This window comes from Symphalangus syndactylus, chromosome 11 (assembly GCF_028878055.3).
Source record: "Symphalangus syndactylus isolate Jambi chromosome 11, NHGRI_mSymSyn1-v2.1_pri, whole genome shotgun sequence".
Lineage (NCBI taxonomy): Eukaryota > Metazoa > Chordata > Mammalia > Primates > Hylobatidae > Symphalangus > Symphalangus syndactylus.
In genome coordinates, this window is record NC_072433.2 from 47433665 (window position 1) to 47453714 (window position 20050).

Genomic DNA, 20050 nt, shown 5'->3' on the forward strand with positions numbered 1-20050 from the left:
GAGGGTCCCCTCAGGCTCCTTCTGGAATGCCTGACCCTGGGAACTGTAAGAACCCCTTAGAAGAGCATATTCTACAAGGTAAGTTGTTCTTTAAGTAGCTACTCTTGTCCTACCTTGGATAGTGTTGGTAGAAGATTTCTCCCAGGCATACATTTTGATCAGCTTGACACAGGTCAGAAACTCATTCATTGTCTGAACTCGCTTGTCTGTCACCAAAATTGCTGACCTTCGGAAAGCTGAATTGAGCTTGGCCATAAACATCTGAAATCAAGGTACAAACACTGTTTTCAGAGAGAACTGCTGAGCTGCAGCTGGCCTAAAAATCCAGAGATGGGAGTGTAAGTGCCAGGAAAAGTTCTAAAGGAAGTTGGCTTGAGATTCTCAGCCAAGTTCTTCCCTTGAGTTGTGGCTGTTGATGCTGTCTGAGGAACACCATGGGGGGTCAGGCAGGTGATATAAAGGCATGAATTGCCAGGACTCAAGGGGAGTGCTGGGGGCTTTGACAAATTGAAGAGGCATTCCACTTCCTAGGGCATTCAAATTCAAGTTTTTTAAAAACCTTCACTGTGGCCAGGGGCAGTGGCTTGCCCCTGTAATCCCAGCTGCTCAGGAGGCTGTGGCAGGAGGATGGGTTGAGCCCAGGAGTTCAAGACCAGCCTGGACAACATAGCGAGACCCTATCTGTACAATTTTTTTTTTTAACTAGCCAGGTACAGTGGCATGCACCTGTAGTCCCAGCTAGTTGGCAGGACTGAGACAGGAAGATTGCTTGAGCCCAGGAGGTTGAGGCTACAGTGAGCTACGATTGCACCACTGCACTCCAGCCTGGGTGACAGAGCGAGACCCTGTCACTAAACAAAAACAAAACAAAAAACAAAACAAACAAGCAAAAGGAAGTAAATCTGTGAGTACAAAATGGGGCACAGGCTTCATACGCCAGAAATACAGCCTTCTACCCAATTCAGTGAAAGTGTGTGAAATGCAAATACAAAGCAGTTAGAAGCGCAAAAGCCTGCCATTACCTGGACGGGGATGAATATGACATACGCTGATATCCCGATAAGAGCTGTGGGCCCCAGAATGAAAAAGGCTTACGCCGCACAAAAGACCATTAGGATCAGGATGGTGGCTGGCAAAGGACAAAACAAGGCAGCTTCAAACAAGGAATAGCTATCACTTGACAGTATATTGAGCACCTGGAAAGAAAAGCGCAAGGGTTCAGGCTTTGGAAGAGTCAGTCAAACATGTCTTTAAATGAAGGCTTTCAGACTGGCCGAGGGGATCTAGTGAGAAAGCAGAAAAACTTCTCTAAAGCAGGAAGGGGTCACCGGGGACCAATATGATGAGTTTTATGGGTTCTGGTATGACTTTGGAGAGGCCGGTCTTTTAGGGCTGATCATCTCAATGCAGAAAGACAAAGTGTAATGTTACCATCTGGGAGCATGCTGGAGGGACTGCTAGCTGCTTACCCAGTCTCCCTGACCCCCTTCTCCCTCAGCCTTCCTTGTGAAGACAACTCCGCTTCTTCCCGGAAGAGATAGGCCCAGAAAAGACTACATTTCCCAGCCTCCTTTGTGGAAGGAGTGTGGCCATGTGTCTATGTTGAGGGCAATGTGATGTAAGCCAAAGTGTAGAATGGGACATTTGTGATGAATTCTTAAAGGCAGCCAACTCAACCTGGAAGGCACCCCTTCTTCTGTTCCTCTTTCTCCTACCACCTGTCTGAAGCGTGGCTGGGATGGCTGGGTCTCTAGCATCTAGTTTTGAACCATGATGAGAGCCATGTGCAAAGACAGTGATAAAGAAAAGCAGAAAGATCTGGAAGCTCCTGTGCCAACGCTGGATTATTCCCTTCTCGATTCCTTTTACATAGAGTGAAATTAATTCCTTTTTTTAAATTCACTGTTATTTTGGGTTTGCTATATGCAACTGAATCTAATCAGAATTAAATGCTTTGAGCTTGCTAAAAGAGCAACTGTAAGAAAGAAGCAGGTCTTTTATCTTACCCCACATCACCTGGGGTTCCCTTGATTCGGGAGTTTTTGTTGTTGTTGTTGTTGTTGTTGTTGTTGTTGTTGTCGTGTGTGTTTTGTTTGTTTTTTGTTTTTGATAAGTGTTAAGGATTTTATTGCCAAGGATTAAGAGCTTAAGAAAATATCAACTCTGAAGTCCAACAGGCATGGTCTTCGTTGTGGCTTTGGCACCCCCTATGCTACACAATTGGGATTATTGGAGCCATCAGTTCATCCATTTTATTAAATGCCTAGAGTGTGCTCAGTACTCCTCCACAGTCCCCACTGACCATCGAAGCGATTGGATTAAGTCTCCCTGAGCCCTGTTCCCACTGGAACTAGGAAGTCTCTCCAAATTCTCCAGCCTGAACTGAGCCCTCCTCTCTCTGAACTCCTCTGGTGTTTTTTGTCTCCACCACCTCACTTAGTCAGGAGATGGAACGTGATGGGCAGGTCATAGACAAGCAAAAGGAAGGCAGGTGCTCCACCCAGGATCCACATCTCACATGCACTCAAACCACTCAGGACTCATTTTCCAACATTAAACTCCTCTGAGCCAGCTTACCTCGCCAACAGAGATGTGCGTCAATGTCTTGAAGGACACTAGGTTTTCAAAAACCAAAGTGGAGAGCGCCACCTTCAACCGGATGGCCGTGCGGTAGTTGATGGCCCAGGCAAGGGCCCAAAAGAAGACTTTGGTAAACTCGGTGGCAAAAAGGGCTATGCACAGTCCGATGCCAACCCAGACTTCCCCAGAGGTCCTCTCGGTCTGCTGGAGGATTTGGTGAATGAGAACTGTCTGTAAAACAGCACGGTGGGGAGAAGAGAGGGCCACTGAGGGCTGAGGCTGGCATAGGAGGCCTCAGATCATGCCAGCAAGCTGACTTTAGGAGGCAAACTTTTTAATTAATTTTGGTGGCTGCTGCTGTGCTTGACAAGGATTCACTTTATGAAAATTTGCCCCCAAGGAACACAAAGATAATGACAATGCACTAAACCCACCAGCTTGTAGAGAAAGTAACTAATGACATTCTTTGCTAGGCTGGGGACCTAGCAGACGAGGAGGAAGGGCTGTCTCTCTCACCGGCCCTATGGCTGCCATGATGATGCACAGGATGTTGGCCATGATGTCCATCAACACGCGTGTCCTCTGGAATTTCCACACCACGCGGCTCAGAGAGGCCTTCTCAGGACCCACCCTTTCTACCTCTTCATCCCAAAGAACTCGAAATCTGTGATGAAAAAACAGAAGCATAAAATGGATTGGCACTTCTATGTGCTGTTTGAAGCTACACTGTTGGGCATGCTCTTGCAAGGGTGCTCAGCACAGCCCCCCTCCTTGGCAGTGGTGCCTTCCAGCACCGGCTCAGCTTTCTGCTTTTCCTGAACAGGTGGGATTTGGGAAGGGCAGGGGGCAATGCCTAGACACAAGCTGGTATGCCTGTGGCATCTGGGTCCTTGCCAGGCCTTCTTTTCCTCTGCCTACCACCCATCTCTGCCACGGTGTCAGCTTTTATAAGAAGGCAGAGGCAACAGAGAGGCCAAGAGAAAAATCTTCTCAGTGCAGTGAAGACGTTGTTCATTTCAAAGATGTGGAAGAAGACCAGAGAGACAGGAGTGTGGTGCACAAAGAGGAGGGGCTGATGGGACAGTGGGAAGCAAGGCAGGAACTTTTGGGACCTTGGGGGACTTCACAAGACCTAGGGAAAACCTCAAGGGCCTTCAGGAGTTTAGGTTTCACTCCAAGTGCAAAGGAAGCCATTACAGTTTTTTAAGCTGATGTGACAAGATCATTTTGCACATCTAAAAGATCAGTTGGCTGCTATGAAAGTGATGGATGATGGTGTGAGACCACAGCAGGAGATTGTCAGCCTCCAGGTGAGAGGTGGCAGTGGAATTAAAGAAAAGTGGACATAGAGCAACAACAGGGCTTACTGATGAATGAGATGTGGGAGGAAAGGAGAAAGCGGTTCAAGGACGGATGCCAGTTTTCGGGCTTGGCCAACTGTGTGAATATTTACAGAGATGGAGATGGGAAAACGCAGAAGAGGAGAGGAATAGTGTCAGTTTGGGGCCGTGGATCAAGAATAGGTCTAGCTTTAGACAAAAGGGCTCATGAGGCATCCAAGTGCAGCCGTCCCATTGGATGCTGGCCACGCAGTTTCAGAGTCTGGAAGTGGGCTGTGGCCTGGAGATAGACATGGACACATTATTGGGGGAGTCAGCATGTGTTTGGTGTTTAAGCCTTTGTAGTGGAGGGGATCACTTAGGAGCATAACACAGCATGGGAGAGACAAGGATTTAAGTGGACATTGGGTAGATGGGAGGAAACATTAAGAACAGATGGAGAAGCACTGGCCAGAGAGGACGGCAGAGAGCTGGTCCGGTGCCTTGCCCTCAGTGCTCCCTGGCAACTTTCTCCAGGAGGTAGATTTTGGAATGTACCACTAGCTGAGATTTCTTCAGGGCACAGATGAGGAGAAGCACAATTCTAGAAGCAATTAGGAGGCCATGACTAACACTCCCAGTCCTTCCCCATTCTTTATATTATATATTTAATCAGAACCACAGAGTTCAATGCAGCTGATGGAAAAAATGAAGTTGATGTCTTTATCCTAATATGGAAAAGTCTTTATAAACTCTTAACTGAAAAGAGCAACATGATCAACAGTTATGTAGTATGCTTCATTTTTTGTTTAGATTAAAATAAAACATGATCTGTGAGTGGGGGGTAAGAAGAGGGACTGATCTGAAGAAGATGGTAGCCCAGGGTGTGTTTAATCAGAGTAGGAAAATTCTGGACAGAGCCACAGTGAGATTTTCATAATGCTTGCCTCCAGGGAGTAGAGCAGGAGCATGGGCGAGATCCTTCCATGGCTTAAACTTCTGCTGCTTTCACATTTTTATAATGAGTATGAATTAGGTTGGACAAATGACATTTACATTTTTACAAGTTAAAATTGTCAAATATTGGCAGTTTCATTAGGATCAACCTAAATGTATTTTGTAATATAAAAGTCCAATAATGATGTTTAAAGTAAAACAAAATCTGATGCTTCATGCTGGTCAGATAGGGTCTGACCAGCACAGGGCAAAGTGAGATTCCAGCCACCTCTGTCCTGATGCAGTGCCCCTGCAAACCAGCTGGAGCTCAGCCAGAAGGATCCTGAGCCTCAGGCCATAGCTCTCCAATGAGTCCTCTCTCCCCGCTAATGCTGCCTAATTCCCACCTCCCCACAGCTTGGGCCAAGAAGTTCATGCAGTCCAGCCCGAATCTCAGAGAATGGTTACCAGCACCCATGGGTGTCATTTTCCATGTTGGAGAAATTGTGAAGCACACAACTAGGGAGCACACAAAAGAATTTATGGGACCCCTTCCTTAGAATGGGCTTCTCTCCTGAGGTGACTGATACAGTTTGGCTATGTCCCCACCCAAATCTCATCTTGAATTGTAGCCCCCATAATCTCCACCTGTCATGGGAGGGACCCGGTGGGAGGTAACTGAATCATGGGGGCGGATTTTCCTGTGCTGTTCTTGTGGTAGTAAGTCTCATGAGATCTGACGGTTTTACAAAGGACCATTCCTCTGCACACACTCTCTTGCCTGCCACCGTGTAAGACGTGCCTTTACTTCTCCTTCACCTTCCACCATGATTGTGAAGCCTCCCCAGTCACATGGAACTGTGAGTCCATTAAACCTCTTTTTCTTTATAAATTACCCACTCTCGGGTATTTCTTCATAGCAGAATGAAAATGGACTAATACAGTGACCCAAGCAAATCCTGGTACCTTTTGGCATTGGTGTCAGATGAGTCATATGGTGACAATGGGGACAGGGTGTCCACGGTCAGCCTTTGCTGGTAGCCTTTCACCATCACCGGCATGAGCCAGGAAAATGTGGCAAAGGAGAGTAGCCCTGCATCATCCACTGGGTTGAGTGCTAACCTGCAGACAAACAAGACACTCAGTGTTCCGGGCATTGGGGTCATTGCCCCAACTCTCTCTCTGGATTGAACTTGTAACTACAGTAGCAACCACAGCTGCACTCAGAATCTGTGACTTGCGTTCATTATGTTTATTAGCCCTTTTAGCAGTGATGGGCTGGGGCCAGCTGGTGAGAGCCAATTGTTAAATTTTCAGGAATTTTGCAAGTTAGTTGTTAAACACACAATACTCAAAATTAAATTACCTAAATTTTAATAAATTTTCTTAAAGACAAAGGTAATAATACTCAAAACTCATCACTTCCTTTTTTTGTTCCTCTTCGTTCTTCATTTCTTCTTCCCCTCCTCCTCTTCCTTCTTTTTTCCCCTCCCATTCCTCCTTCTCTTCCTTTTTCTCCTCCTTCTCCTCTTCCTCCTCCTCCTGCTCAGAATTGCAGGGCATTAATACCCCCAGGAGCAAAACTTCACTAAGGGAGTATAGAAGTCCACCTCACATCCTCTGGGTGGAAAACTGGACACTTTCTAGAAGGACCTAGTAGGATCCAGGCCCCTCTGCTCACAGCAGTGACGCTGAGGCCACACCTCATGTTGCCTTTTCCTTCTTCCCTGCATCACTCTCCCTAAATCTTTCTTCTTGCTCCTTGGAATCACTTCTCAAATAAGCTATTTGCCTCCAGGTTCTTGACTGAGGCCCTGCTTTTGGGAGAATTCAAGCTAAATTCATGTGAATAAGATACTACAAGCTCAGCACATAGTAAAAATTCCGTAAAAGGTGACTTTCATGATACAGTCATGCATTACTTCATATATTCCTCACAACAACTCAGTAAGATGGGTGGTAGGGTAGTATTATATGCCCGTTTCATAGACAAAAACATCAAGGCACAGAGAGTTTAGAGTATTTGCCCAAGGTCTTACTGCTGGAAAGTGGTGAGACGGGAATTCAAACCCACTGCTTGTTGACTCCAGAGTCCTATCATTCCCTTCAGCACATCCCCACATTGCCTCTCCACAAAGCAATTATAAACTGGTTGAAAAAGTGGACAGTTAGAGATCTCCTGGGGCTAGGAATAATAGCCCATGTCCTCACCTTCCAACCTCCACCTCTCACCTTGGAGGGCTTAAATGTGTGTGTCCTTGACCCAGACAGAGATGCTGGGAGAAGATAGCGCAGTGTCTGCTTATTATAGAGTTGCCACTTGGCCTTCTGCTACTCAGAGAACAAACCACAGGGCCTCGTTCCATGTAGAAAAGGCAGCATTTCATAATACTATGGTTAGCATAATGCCAATAATATATATAATAATACAGTATGCTGCAAGGTTGAGCACGTGAGCTCAGAAATCAGACTACTTGAGTTTCTATCCTGGATTTCAAAAATGACCCCATTTTCTCTCCCCATCTGTTCCCAATTCCTTGGAATGTGACCTGGCAGCTCATTCCATCAAAAAGTCGAGTCTGTTTCCTCACACTTTGAATATAAGCTGGCTTGTGATCTGCTTTGGCCAATAGAATACAGTGAAAAAAGTGGTGTGCCAGTTGCAAACCTGAATCTCAAGAAGGCCTGCGTGCTGTCACTCATTCCCTTGGAAGCCTGCTGCATTACTGTGTGACCGAGCCTGGGCTAGCCTGCTGGAGGTTGAGCACACATGGGGTCCAGTTGCCCCACTGCCCCAGCCAACAGCCGGCCCACCTCCAGCAGCACAGCCACCTTGCTGTACAGGAGTAAGCCTGGTCAAGACCAAATGAACCACCCAGCTGAGCTCAGCCCAAGTTGCTTTATTTTATGGGTCACCAATCAAACTGTAAGCTAAATGAGTGGCAATTGTTTTAAGCTGCTAAGTGTTGAGACAGTTTGTTACAAAGCAAAAGCTACCTGGTAAAACTTAGTCAAGTCACTTAACCTCTCTGTGCCTGTTTCCTCACCTATCAGATAAAGATAGTAATAGTACCTCCAAGGAGTTTGTGAAGAGTAAATGAGAAGATATTTGTAAAGCACTTGGACAGGTCCTGGATCATGGAAAGCTCTCCTTAAACCTGAGCTACTGCCTCCTTTTCACCAAAGGACAGGAGGAGGCAAGGAAGTGAGTGATTGATAAATGAATGAATGCATGCATGGGTGGATGGACAAAAGGACGAGCAGATAGAGCAGCAGACGGGTTGCAGGAGCAGTGCCCACTCTCCTAATGGACATTCCTGGAGGTCCTGCCCTGACCCTCCTTTCCATCCTTCTTCTGACTTACCTTGCACAGGGTCGCACTGGGATCATGGTCTTCAGGCTGGGGTCATATCTCTCTGCAAAGGGTCTCCGCCGGCCTCGCTGGTCCAGATCTGAGATAAGGTAGGGTCCTTCACCCACCATCCTGATGGCAGCCTGGAGCCCTGGGCTTTTGGCCTGGGGACACTTTCCCTCTATGGCAGAGAAATGGCAAAGGTTATTGAGAGGTGAGGATGTCTGATTGGGATCAGGCAGCTTCTACTTTACCCAGATCAGTTCCTTTGCTTTGACCCCTGAGAACTGTTTTCACCAATGAGCTTTCCACATTTGTAGGGGAGTGTGGCCAGAAGACCTGCTACGTCCCTTAATGGTACGCTGAGGCTTTCTTATTAGTAGGACCATTTAGTTCCTCTTTTCTCATGTTGGGTTGGCTGAGAGCAGAAAACCCTATGGTGTGGTTTCAGTTGGGAGCCAGTCCAATAACCAAGGCTGAGTCCCAGCCCAGGGAAAGATCCCAAAGAAAATAGGTTTTCTTTCTTAGTATTACTCAGAGTGAAGTTTGGCTGACACACACACACACGTGCACACACACACATGCACACACATGCATGCACACATCCACACAGATGCACACATGCACACACATCCACAAACATGCACACACACACCCATGCACATACACCCACACACACCCACGCACACACATGCACACACCCCTTCTTCTTTCAGATTCTCTCAGATTCCCAGGAGTTTGTGCATCCACATCCCCTCCATCCTGATACCCACTGGTCAGAGAACTTCAACAATGCCACCCCCCAGGACCAGCCACATCTGGACAGGCCCACATTCCTCACACTTCTCTGACTGCTGCCCCAAATGAAAATCAATGACCCAGGTGGAGAGGACACTTTTTGCTATGTCTGTTCAGTCGCCAAGCCAGCCACCCCATTATCCAGCCACCTAAATCCAATCCATAGAGCATGATCCATGAAGGTTTCCCATGCCTAGACTTAGTCCTTTCCTGAGGCCTCCCTCTATTCCTGCCCTAGGGTCCCATGACAGCCCCTTCCTCATACCCTATAGATAAATTCTCCTTTTTTACCTAAGGTATGTTGAGTTGGTCTCTGCCACTTGCAAACAAAGGCCTTATTGTTATATAAACAGGGGTCACATTCCCATGAGTTCTTTCTGGAAGTTTTCATAGCTAGAAGCAGTAAATAAATCAACTCCCATCAAGTTGTTAGTGGCTGATGAAACCATGGCATGGCAGAGCTGGAAGTGTCCTCAGATGCAATCTTTTACACATTTCTCGTTATACAGAAGAGGAAACAGAGGCCCAGAGAGAGGAAGGACTTACTCAAGAGTATGTAGAGAATGAGTAGCATCTATCTCATCTGGGGCACGCTGGATACAGGAAACTGATGTTCCTTCCCTCCTCCAATAACTCTACAATAACCCTTGCTTATATTATATAACAAGAGGCACTCCTCTGGAATAATATATGTATTTTTTACAACAGAATTTGAAAATCATAATGTCTTCATATCAAAAAGATAAATCCCCCAACGTGGAAACTGAAGACTCATAGTCAGATGGAGAAGCCCGCATGTTTTAGAGCTAGTAGTTGCTGAAAAGCTCTTTAATCATTGTTAATGAATTTAAAGTTTTTGTTGTTGTTGTGGTTGTTGTTGTTGAGACGGAGTCTCACTCTGTCGCCCAGGTGGGGGTGCAGTGGTGTGATCTTGGCTAACTGCAACCTCTGCCTCCTGGGTTCAAGCGATTCTCCAGCCTCAGCCTCCTGAGTAGCCGGGACTAGAGGTACACGCCACTGCGTCTGGCTAATTTTTGTATTTTTAGTAGAGACAGGGTTTTGCCATATTGGCCAGGTTGATCTCGAACTCCTGACCTCAGGTGATCCACCTGTCTCAGCTTCCCAAAGTGCTGGGATTACAGGCGTGAGTCACCAAAAAAAAAAAAAAAAATGAGACAGGATCTCACTCTGTTGCCCAGGCTGGAATGCAGTGGCACGATCTCAGCTCATCAGAACCTCTGCCTCCTGGGCTCAAGTGATCCTCCCTCCTCAGCTTCCCAAGTAGCGGGGACTACAGGCGTGCACCACCATGCCCAGCTAATTTTTGTATTTCTAGTAGAGACGAGGTCTTGCCATGTTGCCCAGGCTCATCTCAAACTCCTGGGCTCAAGCAATCTGCCTGCTTCAGCCTCCCAAAGTGCTTGGATTACAGGCATGAGCCACTGTGCCCAGCTGCAGTTAATGAATATTAATGACATGAATATCATAGACCCAGCTGTAGATTCCTAATTCAATGAGAATATTAGCAGCTACCAGAGACTCCCTAAAAGTCTGGCCAAACTGCATACTCTACTCTCCACCTTCTATTTGTACCATTGAATACTGCACTCCAGCCATGTGGAATATCTTACTACTCTCTGGACAAACTGTTTATTCCTCCTGCTTTTTAGTTTTTGTATTTACTACTGCCACAACCTGGAACCACCTAGTATCCCTTTCTTCACTTGACCAATTTCTGCTCAGCCTTCAAGGCTCAGTTCAAACATTTCCTTTTCTAAGAAAACTTTCCTACATTTTTATTTCCCCAGACAAACTGTGGGCTTCATGTTTGTCTTGTTCACAGCTGTATTTCCAATACCTAGCATAGTCCCTGGTATGTAGTAGATGTTTAATACATATTTGTTGAATGAATGAATAATAGTAAGTATGAGAAACAACTAAGATGCAAATCCTTTCCCCAGAAAGTGAAAAATAAGCACACAATAACACACAGTAAAATATAAATTATTTTGAAATTAAGTATGGGATGATATAAAAACAACAAAGTATAAATTATAACATTGTATTAGCCCTAGAAAAAATACTTTTTGAAAAGGGTTAAAGCTAAGAAGTCAGTCAAGGAAATAAAATGAAACACTAAATAGTAGATTAACCAAAAAAAAAAAAGGTAGGCAAGGAGGGACAGAAGAATAAAAAACAAAAGGAATAAATAGAAGACAAATATTAATAGCAAGCCAATAGACTTAAACACAACCATATCAACAATTACATTAAATATAAATGGAGTAAACGTTTCAATTAAAAAACAAAGATTGTCAGACTGAATATAAAAAGAAGATCCAATGATATGCTTCCTATGACAAGTTTATTTTAAATATAAACACACAAATAAGCTAAAAGTAACAGGGTGAAAAAGGAATACCATGTTAACAGTACAAAGTACATACAGAGATATGTATTTATGATCTCATGATAGGGAATAATTTCTTAAAGCAATTTTCTTTAAAAAGTCCTAAAGCAAAATCTTGATAAATTCTGGTACACTGAAATTATAGATGTCCATTAATCAGAAGACATAATTTGTAAGAGAAGCAACATACTGGTATAGATGTGACCCGTTTAACTGTAAAGAATTAGTATGCAGAATTTATAAAAAATTCTCATTACATTAATAACAGAAGGACAAACACTTAATTAGAGGAGCCAGCAAAAGACAATTGACAGATGATCCAAACAAACACAAAAATATGCTCAATCTCTGAGTATCAGGAAAATATGAGTTAAAACCACAATCACAATAACAGCCATTTCTCATTCTTCAAATAGACATTATTTAAAAGTCTAAAAATTGCAAGTCTTGGCATATGTATGGAGCACTGCAGCTCTTAAGCCCCCCTGCTGGGAATACAAATTGTATAACTAATTTGTAAAGCAATTTGGCATTATCTGGTCAAGTTAAAGATTGTCTTACTAACACAGGCAGCAATTATCCTTCTTAATTATATATATGCCCTGGAGAAAGCCTGCCTGTTCAAGCAGTCAGATACAGAGTGGCCACTAATTTTGCAGACTGTCTTCCATTCTCCTCCGAATTTCCTCCCTGCCCTTGCTAGCCTCTCTTCTCTCATACTGGTGTCAAAACTGAAGTTCAGTCTAGGAAAACACAAGGAAACAATCCACAGAGGATGGAATCTCATGCAAAAAATATTTTTGTGGCCCCTCTACAGGAATATTTATAGTGGCTCTGTTCATAATATCTTAAACATCCATGAATAGGAAAATGGACGAATAAATTGTATAATACGAGTTTGGCATATTACTATTCAACAGTAAAAATGAATAAACTAAGTCCACATATCAAACTATGTGTACAGCTCATATGATAAATTGAGAGGGGGGCAAAAGCTGCAGAAAAATACATACACTTTGATACCATTTATATAAAGTTCACAAACTTGCAAAATATACAATATACAAATTCATGTACTTGCAATATATAATAATATATTTTATTTAATAATGACTATATTCGTAGTAAAATTTCATTTCTCCAAGTACTTGAAACTCCTTATACTGGAGAATCATATTAGAACTAAGATCTGGGCACTAGGTAAATTCTTTGTTATTAGGATGTTGTTGCTTCTAGGCCCTCTCAGCTGACAAAGCAAGGAAATATATGTATGCATATTAGCTAGTGCATAAACACATATTTATAAATATTTCTATATGTAACCATCCATATCTATTTTAAGCTAACAGTGAGTTCATACTGACTCTCCAACTTGAATCCATTACCATAATTATCACAATTCTAGCCTCCTCCCCTTGCTTATTTGTAAGCTCCAATTCTAAAACTGAGAAGCCTGGCTCTCACCATCTACCATGTGTTTACTTAACTGTTCAATTAAGTGTACATGTATAGCAGTATCAGAAGTGTCAACCCATAGCCCTGTGAGAAACAACTTAATCAACTAGAATCTGATGCTTCCAAGAGTATATAGTACCATATGGAGAAGGAAAAAAAAAATAGCAGCTTTACAATGGGGAAGCCTGGCACACATCACCTCAGCCAGGTAATCAAGGTCAACATCAGCAGTGATAAGTCCTGTTGATAACGTGTACCCTTAATGTGATGTGGCAAGAAGGGCACTTTACCTCTGAGGTCCTCTGCCCAAAACCTCATAACGCCGGTCTAATCATGAGAAAAGCATCAGACGAATCCCAGTTGAGGGACAGTCTACAAAATACCTGGCTGGTACTCCTCAAAACTGTCAAGGTCATCAAAGACAAGGAGAGCCTGAGACAGTGACACAGCCAAGGGGCACCTAAGGAGACCTGACAACTACCTGGGAAGAGGCATCTTGGATGAGATCCTGGAACCAAAAAAGGATGTTAGATAAAAACAAAGGAAATCTTGCAAAGTATAAATATTAGTTAACAATGTGTCAATATTGTGCATTAATTACAACACATACACCATACTAACATGGGGTGTTATTAATGTTATTAGTAAGGGTAGCTGGATATGGGGTACTGGAGAACTCTGTACTATCTTTGCAATTTTTTTGTAAACCAAAACCATTCTTAAAAAATAAAGTTTATTTTTACAAAATGAATGGTAACACTCTACACCAAACTCAAGATGATGGTCACCTCTAGGGGTGGGGAAATAAGATCTGGAAGTTACTCGGGTTTCCTCCCACATTGCTGTAATGCCTGATCATAATTTTAAGAATCTAAAGCCAAAAGCAGGCTGTCTTGTGCGCAGTGTCACTGAGTAATGCAGACCTGTGCTACAGAAGTTCTGAGAAAGTAGAGGTCAATACGGTCTGGGAGGAGGACGGGGTTAGGGAGGACTTTTGCGGGAGGTGAGACTAGAAGGATTTGAGAAAAAGCCCAAACAGAGATTTTTGGCTGAGCCTCGGTTTGTGTGTGGTGCCTGTGTCATGAGGCTCTATGCACCAGACTTAGGGAAGAGTCGAGACAAGCTGGCCATGACTGTGAAAGGCTTCAGATTCAAAACCTTCCTTGGATCCTTTTCCACAAGACTTCCATTTGTTTGTTTACCAGAAAGTCCTTCAGAATTTTCTGTACCCAAGGCACCCTCCACTCAGAAAAGCCTCCTGCTGACCTCTCTGCATTTACTTCAGGAGACAGAGGGAGGCTATCCACTGCAGAGATGCTGGGGCTGAAAAGTTTAAAAATCGGCCTCTCGTTCTTGCATAGGTCCTTGGCTCCCTGCTTGAAGAGAATCCAGCCCCGGTCTGGATCGGAAGCAAGAAAAGAAGCCTGAACCCAAGTACAGCCTTTGGGCACGGTCTTTCTACCGCATGCCCACCCGCTCTGCAACTGCCGGGCACAGCAGACAGTCAAGCTGTGGTCCATGATCAACCACCTATGACCTCCCCGTGGCCGCTGGGCCACTGCCCTGCCCTTGGTAGCCTGAGCAAAGCAGAGGTAGGAAAGCAGGTTAGCTGATGAAGAAGAAAGAGCTCACGGCAAATTCTGAAACCCAGCTGAAATTATCTGGGGGAGAATCACAGAATCCAAGACATGGCAAACCAACCTCTCATGGAGAATTTCCCTCTGGCCCACCAGATCGGGCCTCAACACGCTTTGGTGACAGACCCAAGTCACTTCTTCTCAAAACGGCCCGCATGCAGTATTCCTGCAGGAAATGCATACCCTGTGTCTAGTCTTGAGAAAATACCACACGAACCCAAAGGAGCTTTCTACAGAACAAGCGGCCTGTGCTCTTCAAAAACGTCAATTGCACAAAAGACAAAGAAAGGTGAGGAAACATCCCAGATTAAAGGATACAGAAGAGATGTGACAGCTAAAAGCAACACACAAGGCTAGATTGGATGCTTGACCAGAAGAAACTAAATTTGCTATAAAGAGCATTATTGGCACAAGTCAAAGGTCAAACTGTGCACTTGACTCTCAAGTCACCCGCCTGACCCTCTTCCAAGTGTACTTTACTTTCTTTCATTCCTGCTCTAAAACTTTTTAATAAATTTTCACTCCTGCTCTAAAGAAATAAGAATAAGTAAGTGAAATGTTTAAAAGAACAGTATTGGAACATTGGAGAAATTTAAATATGGACTATAGATTCTGCAATAATATTTTATCAAAGATAAATTTCCTGATTTTGATATTAATGCTAAAGTAAATGTGGCAAAAATGTCACTGCAAATCTCAGTGAAGGGTAGTTGGGATCTCTTAGCATTATTTCTGTTACTTTTCTGTGAGTTTGAAATCATTGCAAAATAAAAAGTTAAGCATTTTCTAAAGAAATAGCCCTAAAGGGGACGATTTTTTTTTCCTTCTGTGGAACTAAATGCAATTTTTCTGCACACTTCTCTGCTCTCCGGAGCCATGCAGCCTCCACTGATGTCCTCTTCATGTGCCCTGTGATATTTGAGGACCATTGCTGTTTCCTACAACTCACTCCCAGCCACCCAGTGGCTAGTCCTCTCTCATCCAGGCTAATCTTTCCCAGCCCCTTTGAGAGGGTGGAACTCATTGTCAGTGGAGAACCCTTACCTATAACTTCTATTTTTGGTTCCCTTTTCTAATGGTAAGGGACCCTGGCAGCAAGATGTCATCAGCTTGTCTTAGGGGCTCCTGAGTCCCAGATGCCAAACACTGGAGGCAAGGCCTCCCTGGCCAGGTTTGAGTAATCAGCGCGCATAGGAAATCGGTGCTAGAAGGTAATTTCCTTGAGTGCTCCCCAGGGCATGTGAAGTTATGATGATCTGAGGCGGCTTGGAAGCATTGCAGCTGGAATGGCACTTTGCTAAATTTGGCAGCCCTGGGGGGAAAAATGAGACTTTTTTTAAAATCAGGAAGCCTGCTTTGGCTAACATCTCTATCCCCGTCTGTCACTCCATCCCCTGCCAGGAGTGAGGAGCTGCCTGGGGTGAGAAATCTGCTAGCTGGCAATCACAGGATGGGGTCTCAGGGGCACACAGCTGATGAGAGCTGGGAGGAGGCAGTGCCAACCGGGCCAGGGTCCCTGCAGCCATCGTGGCTCTGTTCTTGGCATTGTGTTTTCCATGCAGAGCGTCTGAGGGTTGGCAGGAGATGCCAAAAAGTCACTGGTGCACCCCTCTGCTGGCAGGCAGGGGGTTCCTAACCTAACCTCAACAGGCTGGACAGGCAGAAGTAGGAAGGGCTCTGTTTAGAGCACAGGACACAAAGACTATGTACAACTTGCAGTTCCATTTTATATGGCCTGCATAGTTTAAACATTTTTTTCCAATTTGTGGAAAACATTTAAAAATGAGGAGATACCACATTAAAAAGAAATAAGACTGGCTTCTGGCTTTCCTCAAATATCAAGAGCTCTGTATGCTCACGTGGTGACAATCCACTCACATTGAGCACAGCAGCCCCTCCTGGGCAGGGCGTATATGCTTTAGTTTGCCACAATCCCCACCACTCCTTACTGTCTCTGTGACTCTGAGATTCGGGGTCACGTAACATTTATTATTGCATTGGCACTGCTGTCTTCCTTATAGTGTTTCCTGAGGCCTTTTTCTCTATCCTTGTCTCTGCCCCAAGAGAGAACAAAAGACATCTAGAAGTCTTCTCATGAAGAACCATTTTCCACACCTGCCCACTTTGCTCTGCTATGTTTCATTTCTGCCCTTGTCTAGCCCAGAAAATTAACAACTTCATGCTTGAGAACTGGACTCTGGGTCTTCCTTGGTGCTCATGATGGGAGTCCCTCCATCAACCAAAAGCAGGCACACCTTTAGTCATAAAATTTTTCCCGGGTACGAGACTACAGCCCTACTTCTTTCTTAATAAATCCATTCTTAATTTAAAGCCACCAAGGTTATCAATATCTGATGGTCTCCCCCAACTCCCACAGCCCCTTCCTCCAGGGCCTGACTGGCCTCCAGCACAGAGGAGACACTGGGGAGCTCTCCCAGGCCCTGCCTGCACCGCACCTCTCCTGTCTGTCCCCAGGTCCCAGGCACCTGCGGCAGCCAGACCAGAAAGCCCTGTGAGTGATGAGGGACTGGGGTTGGGAGGGAGGGGGAGGCAGAGAGGTGGCAGAGGGAAGTGCATGCAGGGGACAGCACCAAGTTGGGGGTGCAGGAAGGGAAGTGGGGGTGCTTTTGCTCAAGTCCCCTCATCTCCCAGAAGGCCTAAAACAGTGGCCAGTGATGGCATCTCCAAACAAGGTCACCCATCCAGTTACAGACACATTCCGACACGATCAAAGAAGGATGCAAGAGCCTGGATTCAGGGCAACTCAAATCTACACTCCCAGGAAAATAATATATTTAAAAGAAAAAAAAAAGAAAGAAAGAAAGAAAGAAAGAGAAAGATATAAAGAAAGAAAGAAAGAAAGAAAGAAAGAAAGAAAGAAAGAAAAGAAAGAAAGAAAAGAAAGAAAGAAAGAAAGAAAAAAAGAAAGAGAAAGAAAAGAAAGAAAGAAAGGAAAGAAGAAGAAAGAAAGAAAGAAAGAAAGAAAGAAAGAAAGAAAGAAAGAAAGAAAAACAGATGAAAACCTCATATGAGAAGTGCAGTAATGCTTCATGAATTCCAGGTCTTTTTTTAGGGGGGTAGTATAAATCCCATAATTAAATTGTGAACACTACCCTGTATATGTGTTTGTGCATGTGTGGGAAAAGACTTAAATTATTCAATGTAGGCTTTTGTATTTCAGAGATTTTGAAATCGTGTCTTGGCATTTCTGCCTTTTCTTTTATGATAGCAGGGGCTCCAAAAGTGGAAGAGGGGCTGCCTTTCTTCTGGGAGCCTCGTCCCTGCTGCCTCCTGCTTGGGCAGCCCCATTCAGTGGTGTCACCGCCCCCCCCGGGCCCCAACACACACACACACACACACACACACACACACACACACACACTCAGCCTGTCCTGGGGATGAGAGACAAAGGCCCTTGGGACTAAATGGTGGCCACTAATTGCTACAGGGAGAAGCTTTACCTGGGCTGAAAATGAAGCTTTACCTGGGCTGAGGATGAGAGGGAGGGGAGGAGGGTCAGCAGTCATGGGGCTCAGAGCCTGGCACCCGCTGCCCAGGACTCCTGGGCCTCCTTCTCCCCAAGGACCTCAGATTCAGCTTCTCTTGTCCCACCCGCCTGAAGTCCTCCTCTCCAACTGCCCCACTCTACTGCCACTCCCACCACACCTGAGAGGGAACTCTGGCGGGCCAACATTCCCTCTGCCCACATTAAAGGGCTCTCCCCTCTCCCACGATGGCTTGTGGCCCGGTCTGGCTCTTTGGTGACAGTCAGAGCCCATACATGAAAGCACTGTGCATGGCCAGCCCTTCCCTGGCGGTCACAGCATATCCTTGTAGAAGAGAAGGAGAAAAATCCTCTCTCCAACCCTCATTCTATAGGCTAGAAGCCCAAGGAACAGAAGCCTGTCCGTGACTGGCGTGGGGCTGAGACCAGCACCCAGGTCCCCTGAGTCCCACTCCAGGCTCCTTCCTGGGAGAATGCATCGAATTTCCTATGCTGTGTTCCTGCAACGGGGAATCAACTTTGGGATCAGGGGAAGGGAAGAGAGGGGAGGGGAGGGCAGGGGTAGGAGAGGGCAGCAGAGGCGAGCAGAGGGGAGAGGAGCCTAATCTTCAAAACAGAAAATCTCATTCATTCATTCCCCCATTCATTTAACGAAAAAGAAAATGGTAATTTGAGCTCAATTTGTCTTGAAATGAATGGAAGGTAAGTCTGAGACCTGCACTAGCAGCTAGCCCTTGCATAGAAAAAGTTCCCCGTGTGTCAACCTTGCAACCCTGCACATCCCGAGCGCAGGTATGATTCCTGGGGTCCCTTCTGCGCCTGTCCCAGAACAAGCGCCCGATTTCAGGTGAGCCGAGCCAAAGGGATCCATAGCGCTCAGCGAGCCGGCTGGGAGGGAGCAAACTCTTTAAGTGCAGAAAAAAACAAATCTTGATTCCGCTTTAAGGGTTATTTAAACACCTTAGAGGACCCTCCCAGCCTCACGTACGTGGATTATTATGAGGAACTTGGCCGCTGCCTTCTTCTGTCTGCCTTCTTCTGTCCTGCGCAATGCCACCCCCTGCTGGCTACTTTCCGGCCCCGCCGCTTCCTGGCGATGCGAATTCATCGCCTTTGTCCGACCTGAGTTCCCTTCCTACCCAGAGGGAGGTGGAAATGGAGAGGGGCTGTGGGCAGCTGTGTAGGAAAATGGGTCCTCCCAGGAAGGCTCCCCGGCCTGGGGAGTGAGCTACACCGACAGCAGTTTCCTTACACGTGTCCAAAGTGTTCCATTTAATTTCCCTCCATTCTTCCCTTCATGAATGCAAATCACTGCTAATAATACCACTTGACATTTCTGGAGCCCTTTGTGTATCGCAAAATTCTTTATCCTCTTTATCACCTGATCTTCGCGACAACCCCGGGGGTCTCATAAACACAGCAAAGACTCGCTTCCACAATCTTCCAAACGGAGTCAAGTGCTATCAAGTTTATAGAGGAAGAATGCTGATCAGTTTTCCTCTGTCTCCACGAAAGGCCGGGCGGAGACGGATTTCCACCCAGACAAACGGTATTAAGTGCTACGCAAGAAGATTGGTGGGCCTAGCAGGAAACAGAGTGGAGAATGATGGAGAGGGACTGTCCGGTCTGTATCCAAGGAAGTCCTTAGGAAAAGACCAGCCAAGCTCCTGTTCCACGCAGAGCGTGGACTCACCCACAGTCAGGGAACTGAGGCCCAGCCTGGGTGTACACACGGCTCAGGGTGGGGCAAGATAATCCACTGGAATACAAAAAAGAAAAAAAATAAAAATCCTTTTCGTATTTTTCCTCTTCCTTTAAAAATTCTATTTTGGCTGAGTGCAGAGGCTCAGGCCTATAATCCCAATACTGGGGGGCCGAGGCAGGCGGATCACTTGAGCCGGAGCATTCAAGACAAGCCTATGCAGTATGGCGAAACCCCATCTCTACTGAAAATACAAAAATTATCTGGGTGTGGTGGCATGTGTCTGTAGTCCTAGCTACTTGGGAGGCTGAGGTGGGACTATGAATTGAGCCAGGGAAGTCAAGGCTGCAGTGAGC

The 20050-nt window shown here is 45.4% G+C and overlaps 1 protein-coding gene across 1 annotated transcript in view; it reads right to left on the bottom strand.

The window, feature by feature from the left end:
- The window catches only part of ABCC12 (ATP binding cassette subfamily C member 12), a 75399-nt gene extending 57292 nt beyond the window's left edge, over nt 1-18107 (bottom strand). Inside the window, exons 1-6 of the mRNA XM_055298016.2 lie at nt 17972-18107; nt 8200-8368; nt 5802-5957; nt 3097-3244; nt 2578-2811; nt 114-261 (exon numbers count right to left, since the gene is read on the bottom strand). Coding sequence (XP_055153991.1) covers nt 114-261; nt 2578-2811; nt 3097-3244; nt 5802-5957; nt 8200-8368; nt 17972-18014 — 898 coding nt within the window. The 5' untranslated portion in view covers nt 18015-18107. The remainder of the gene's footprint in view (nt 1-113; nt 262-2577; nt 2812-3096; nt 3245-5801; nt 5958-8199; nt 8369-17971) is intronic.
- Nucleotides 18108-20050: the final 1943 nt, after the last annotated feature.